Here is a 7,500-nt window from a genome sequence, read left to right on the forward strand (position 1 = left end):
ACACACACACACACACACACGCACACACACGCACACACCCACACCACACACACACACACACACACACACACACACACACACACACACACACACACAAGCAAGCACAAACATCCCAAAACACTAGCTCACACACGCTCACGACTCATATGTACATATATGAGTTCCGTACGTGTAGACACCCTTGCCAAACAGAGCTTTAACCAAACAATCATACTTCAGCGAGAGTCAGTGAGTGTAGGGATTAAACGGATGATGTTCACCAACGTGCAATTAAGTGATGCCAGTCTAGTGCCAATATGTACACGGACCTGTGAGTGTCATTGCTGTGATTATGATACCTTAGAAAAAAAAAGATCGGATGCAGGTTTTATAAATCCGTCATTATCTAAACTAGATTCGCGGTAGTGAGCATTGGGTATAAAGTTAATAATTGATTTTAAATCACTGCAATTGACACGGTTCTGGTTTGCAACGTATACCCTCTTAATAAGTAATTGATTCCAGAGATTATACCCTAATGAGCAAGTACAAAGCATATTACAAAGGATGTTCATTATTTGCATCACTGATACACGTGCTAATGAATTTTATATTTACCGTGAAGGATATACAGGACTGTTGCAAGTATGATAGTAATCGTGTTTCTAAAACTTGTTATTAGCACTGTCGTATTTTCGTATAAAACTTAAATGTGGTTTACTCACAGTTTTCGTGGCACTCCTGGGGGGGTATAGGACCAAGTGCCATCTCCTTGGCACATTCTCTCAGGCTCGCCGATGAGATGATACCCCTGTGGTGGAACAAAATAGTTACATGGTGTATTTTCATATATATGCGTACGATGCTTCCTTATACACACACACACACATATATGTTCATGTGAGTGTGTCCATATGGAGATGCATTCTCTCTTTCTTTTTCTTTATTTCTCTCTCTCTCTCTCTCTCTCTCTCTCTCTCTCTCTCTCTCTCTCTCTCTCTCTCTCTCTCTCTCTCTCTCTCTCTCTCTTTCTCTCTTTCTCTCTTTCTCTCTTCTTTCTTACTCTCTCCCTCTTTCTCTTTCTCTCTCCTTTTTCCTACTCTTTCTCTCTTTTCTTTCTTACTCTCTCTCTCTCTCTCTTTAAACACACACACATACACACACACAAACACACACACACACACACACACACACACACACACACACACACACACACACACACACACACACACACACACACACACACACACACACACACACGCACGCACGTACACGCAAATTTACACACACACACATCCACCCACCCTTCTTACTCTCTCTGCTCCATCCCTCTCCCCCCTCCCCCCCACACACACACCCATTCACCGAGTTTACAAAATTACACTTAAGCCCAATTGATTAGTTTGGGGGAGGGGGGAGGGGGGGGCTCCATTAGCTAATCCTTTCCAATCTCTCTGGATCTTTACCTTGCCTCCCCCCCCAGCCCTCTGGTGTCAGCTCGCCTTAAAGCATTACCGTCAGCTGGCTTACTTTTGGTCTGGCTGACAATCCGGTCTTTGCGTTAAAAAAAGAGGGTTGGCGGGTTGGTCTTAAAATTCTAAATGGCTGTTCCTGGTAGGTATGTTTATTTTTACTTTCTTTTATTTTCTCACTTTCTCTGACCTGTTTTGCTTTACTTAAAAAAAAAACTGTTTCTGGTATGTGTTTATTTTTTCTTACCCACTAAGTTGGACTTTAAAAAAAGAAGAAAAAAATATATAACGATAAGGACATTGCCTTAATTAAAGCATGCAAAGCGATGCAAAAGTGGATGCAGTAAAAGGAATTTGCAGATTGAAAATAGAATTCAAAAACACTACTACGACTATTGCAACAACTGCAACAAAAGCAGCGACTTCGTATATGCCTCTGCAAGTAACGATAATGATATCAACACAAACGGTAATATTAAAACCTTGATTATGCTCAAGATGGTATTTCCTGCAGCGAAATAGAGAAATAACAAGAACAACATAAACAACACTTTATAACATGAAGCAAGGACATTACTCCCTTAACAACAACAAAACAAAATAATCATAACAATATCACAATATCACCCTTATTAATAATACATCTAATAAGCACACCAAGATAATCAACATAAACCAACACTTTATAATATGAAACAATAACAATACAACTTAAACAACAAAAACAAAATAATCTAATCACACCAAAAACACCCACAATATCCCCCTATCACCAACAGTACCAATAACAAGCACACCAACAAGAAAACAAACAAACACAAAAAACAGTAATAAAATAAAATATATTCCAGCCAAAGATGATGATTAGGAAGGAAACATAGCAAGTCCTTCATTACGTTGGGTACTCACCACTTGGCATTTATACCTCGCCTGGGAACCGACCATCTTCCCGTTGTATTCCACGAAGCCGAAAATTGGGTTCTCGAGATCCCCGCACTCTTTGTCTGCAATGGGGGGGGGGTAAACTCATGGTCTTGTATTCATTTTCGTTTTTTTATTGTTATTGTTATTATTGTTATTATTATTATTATTATTATTATTATTATTATTATCATTATTATTATTATCATTATCATTATCATTATCATTATCATTATCATTATCATTATCATTATCATTATCATTATCATTATCATTATCATTATTATTGTTATTGTTATTGTTATTGTTATTGTTATTGTTATTGTTATTGTTATTGTTATTGTTATTGTTATTGTTATTGTTATTATTATTATTATTATTATTATTATTATTATTATTATTATTATTATTATTATTATTATTATTATTATTATTGTTATTATTATTGTTATTATTATTATTATTATTATTATTATTATTTTATCATTATTATTATTATTGTTATTACTATTATTATTATCGCATTGTCTTTTCTCGCTTTCTTTCCGTTTGTCTTTGTCTCTCTGTCTCTTTTTTTCCTTCTCTTTGGCTGTCGTTCTCTCTCTCTCTTCTCTCTCTCTCTCTCTCTCTCTCTCTCTCTCTCTTTCTCTCCCCTCCCCCTCTCTCTCTCTCTGCAGTTCTCTCTCTCTCTCTCTTTCTATTTGCGTATTTCCTCCTCTCTGTCTATCTGTCTATCTCTGTCTCTGTTTTTGTCTCTCGCTCTATCTATGTATTTCTGTTTCTTTTCATACATCCATCTCTGTCTCCCTTCCTCTCCCTCCATACCCAACCTCTTTCGCTCGCTCTATCTACCAATTTATTACTATTCTATCCCCTCTCCTCTCTTTCTCTCTCTCTCTCTCTCTCTCTCTCTCTCTCTCTCTCTCTCTCTCTCTCTCTCTCTCTCTCTCTCTCTTTCTCTCTCTCTCTCTCTGGTTGCCTGTTTGTGTATCTGCTACTCTTTTTTTCTTTCTCTCTCTCTTGCTCTGTGGTTGTTTGTTTATCTATCTGTCACTCTCTTTCTCTGTCTGTCTGTCTGTCTGTCAGCCTCTCTCTCTCTCTCTCTCTCTCTCTCTCTCTCTCTCTCTCTCTCTCTCTCTCTCTCTCTCTCTCTCTCTCTCTCTCTCCCCAACTCTCCCTCACTCACTCTCCCTGTCTTTGCTACCTTCCTTTACATTTTGCTATTTGCATATCAAGCATTCTGCTCTCCTCTGTCTGCCTAATTTGCTTAATTTCACTCTCCCTTATACTGAAATCTATTACTGTAAGATCACACAGACACATACCAACAAACTACCTTTCTAACACACGCACACTACGGACACACACGCTTATATATATATATATATATATATATATATATATATATATATATATATATATCATATATATACTATATATACATCTATATCTATATATATATAATATATATATATATAATATTATATATATAGTATATATATAATATATATATATGACACACAAACCTACACAAAACACACACACACACGCGCGCGCGCGCATATATGTACAAGCACGCATACACAAACGCACAAACACACAAGCACACACACACACTCAAGCACACACACACACACACACACACACACACACACACACACACACACAAGTACACTTACACATATATAAGCCCACATGCACATGCGTTCACACTAACCTGGTTTGATGCATGAGGGGCCACATATCCCATCACACAGGCATATTTTCCTCTTGCTAAGGCAGTCTGCGTCTGTGCTGCACCTCCTTAGGCACGCTCGACCCTGGCAATTGGAAGAAAATCGTGTTTACAAAAATAAGCATCATATCGTCAACTGTACAGGGCGGTTGGTAGTGAAACACGGCAAATTGTGACCGTAGAGTTTATGCGCATTTTCCCTTTCATATGTATATTCTATGTAAACGGTATGTATTTGTATGAAAATATGTACTGTATCTATTTATCTATGTAACTATGTGTAGATAAAGGATATATCTATCTCTCCATCTGTATATCTATCCTATATAGGTCTATTTGTCTGCCTATCTTTATATTATCTATCTTTCTGTCTATCCATCTATTTTTCATTTTCAAGTGCTCTGTCCCACAAAGACGTTGGCGATCATGGATTTCCATGATTTTCTTGGCAATTTAGAGCGGTGGTTTGCCGTTGCCCTCCGCCCCACAAGGACGTTGGCGATCATGGATTTCCATGATTTTCTTGGCAATTTAGAGCGGTGGTTTGCCGTTGCCTTCCGCCCGGTGTTTTTATCGAGTCACCTTCTCTATTTACCCGGGTCGGGGACCAGCACTGACTTGGGCTGGCTTGGCCACCCAGTGGCTAGGTAGGCAATCGAGGTGAAGTTCCTTGCCCAAGGGAACAACAGAACAACTCGAACACAGATTGCCGTCGCGACAGTCTTGAGTCAGAAGTTCTAACCACTCGGCCACCGCGGCCTCATCACAGACAAGTAGGCAATCGAGGTGAAGTTCCTTGCCCAAGGGAGCAACGCGGCGGCCGGTGACTCGAACCCTCGAACTCAGATTGCCGTCGTGACGGTCTTGAGTCCGATGCTCTAACCACTCGGCCACAACGGATCCATCTATATATCTGCATAAATACTGCATATATATATATATATATATATATATATATATATATATATATATATATATATATATGTGTGTGTGTGTGTGTGTGTTGTGTGTGTGTGTGTGTGTGTGTGTGTGTGTGTGTGTGTGTGTGTGTGTGTGTTGTATGTGTGTGTTTGTACATGCTTACACAATATACAAATCTACGGACCTAAGTGTAGATATGAAATAAATTCATGATCTATACGCAGCTGACATAACAAATTTGTAAATGAAGCAAAGTTTTCGCGTGGATTCTTTACTCATGCCGTCATGTCACGCGTTCGGAAAGTTTCGAAAGTCTGTATGCAGTATAAACATACCGACACAAACAGACAAACACATGCATACATACACACTCATACTCACAGACAAAGACACAAATGCCCATACGCGAACACACACACACAAACAAGCACACAAACACCCCATTGAAACCCCAACAAACATTCAACCCCCTACACACAAACATTCACCCCCTCCCCCCACGCACACAAACATTCACCAACCTCCCCTCACACAAAAACATTCACCCCCACACAAACAAACATTCACCCCCACACAAACATTCATCCCCCTCCCCTCACACAAAAAACACCCTCCCCCCCAACACACAGACATTCACCCTCTCCCCCCACGCACAAACACACAAACATTCACACATACTTAAAACAGAACCACAGAACTCCTCATGAATACAAACACAAATCCTGGCTTAGTTACACACACAAAAAGGATAATGAAAACCCAGAAAACCCATGAATATCGTAGCAGAAAAATGTCTCGATTTCACCCACGTTGGAAATACCTCAGACTTCGGGCGACCAACAGACCAGCTAATGGAAATTTCAACAACACGACTGTCTCTCAATGTTTTTTTTCTTTTATGATGTATATTTTTTGAATGTTTTTTATGTTTTCATTTTTTATTTTTTTGTTATGTTTTTTTTTTTTACGATGTATATTTTTTTTTTATTGTTTTTTTATGTTAGTTTTTTTTTAAGTGTTTTTTTTTTATGTTCGTTTTTCTTATTGTTTTTATTTTTTTGTTTTTTTTTTGTTTTTATGTTAGTTTTCTGTTTTTTTTTTCTCTTATTTATCTTTTTTGGTTTTATCTTATATTTTTTGTTTATGTTTCGGTCTTTGGTGTTGTGCTTTTATTTTTATATTTTAATTATATATTGAATGTATTTTTTAAAAATTTCCCCACTTTTTAATTTTCTTCTTCTTTTGTTTTCTTTTTGTCTCTTTTCTTTCTGTTTCTTTTCTCTTTGTTTGTTGTTACTACTCTTTCTATTCATATATTTTTATTCTTATATAGTATGATATTTTACGGTTTCCGAAATAGAACATTGAATAAAAAAAATATAATTTTTTGTCGATAGGGTGAGGCAGTGGCGGAGACAGATAGATAGATAGATGGATTGGTAGATAGGTAGATAGGTAGATAGGCAGATAGGCAGATAGGTAGGAAGGTAGATAAGTAGATACACAGATAGACAGATAGATAGATAGATAAATAGATAGATAGGTAGGTAGGTGATAGATAGATAAATAGATAATTAGATAGATAGATAAAATAGGTAGATAGGTAGATAAGCAGATAGATAGACAGATAGATAGGTAGGTAGGTAGATAGATAGATGATAGGTAGATAGGTAGATAGATAGGTAAATAGGTAGATAGATAGACAGATAGATAGACTGATAGATAGATAGATAGGTAGATAGATAGATGGACAGACAGATAAATAAACAGGTAGGCTGAAGATGGGCTGCATAGACTGATAGATAGATAGAGACAGACAGACAGATAGATATATAGGTATATGGATAGAGAGAAAGACATATAGATAAATAGACAGATAGGTAGGTAAATAAATAGATAGATAGATAGATAGATAGATAGATAGATAAATTGCAAAAAAAGAGAGAGTGTGACAATATTAAGTATGAATAAAGACGAAGAGAAATCGAGAAAATATAACAAAGTAAAATAAATTATAAGAAAGAGGAAAAGAAGAGATGAACCGACGAAAAAAAGAAATGAAAGAAGAATTGGCAAATGAAGAAAGAGAACAATCAGAGGCGAAAGCTTTAATATGTATCTTTATTTATAAAAGTTCCCCCATGAATTCCAGGATCCCATTCCCTCGAGCAACGCTTATTCCCGTTTTCTCTTTATTTATTCATGATTCTCAAACCGACCCCCGTTTTCTTTGGTCGGTCTTCGTAGCGAGTTCGCAGAATATGTGATGTTTAAATAGTCTTTACTTGTGGATAGGAAGAACACACATGGGAAAACTTACATGTGGACTAAACTCACATATACACGCACACACACATACACACACACACACACACACACACAGAAACATACACACACACATACACACATACACACACACACACACAGACACACACACACACACACACACACCCACGCACACACGAACACACA

The 7,500-nt window shown here is 37.3% G+C and overlaps 2 protein-coding genes across 2 annotated transcripts in view; both read right to left on the reverse strand.

Annotated features, from left to right (window-relative positions):
• The window catches only part of LOC119584918 (locomotion-related protein Hikaru genki-like), a 54,475-nt gene that overhangs the window by 31,905 nt on the left and 15,070 nt on the right, over positions 1–7,500 (reverse strand). The gene's annotated exons all lie outside the window — the stretch shown is intronic.
• Positions 1–7,500, reverse strand: part of LOC119590832 (CUB and sushi domain-containing protein 3-like) — a 64,327-nt gene that overhangs the window by 29,779 nt on the left and 27,048 nt on the right. Inside the window, 3 exon segments of the mRNA XM_037939591.1 lie at positions 705–790; positions 2,361–2,455; positions 4,090–4,192. Of these exon segments, the coding sequence (XP_037795519.1) occupies positions 705–790; positions 2,361–2,455; positions 4,090–4,122 (214 nt within the window). The 5' untranslated portion in view covers positions 4,123–4,192.

The sequence above is a fragment of the Penaeus monodon genome, chromosome 3 (assembly GCF_015228065.2).
Source record: "Penaeus monodon isolate SGIC_2016 chromosome 3, NSTDA_Pmon_1, whole genome shotgun sequence".
In the NCBI taxonomy this organism is placed as follows: domain Eukaryota; kingdom Metazoa; phylum Arthropoda; class Malacostraca; order Decapoda; family Penaeidae; genus Penaeus; species Penaeus monodon.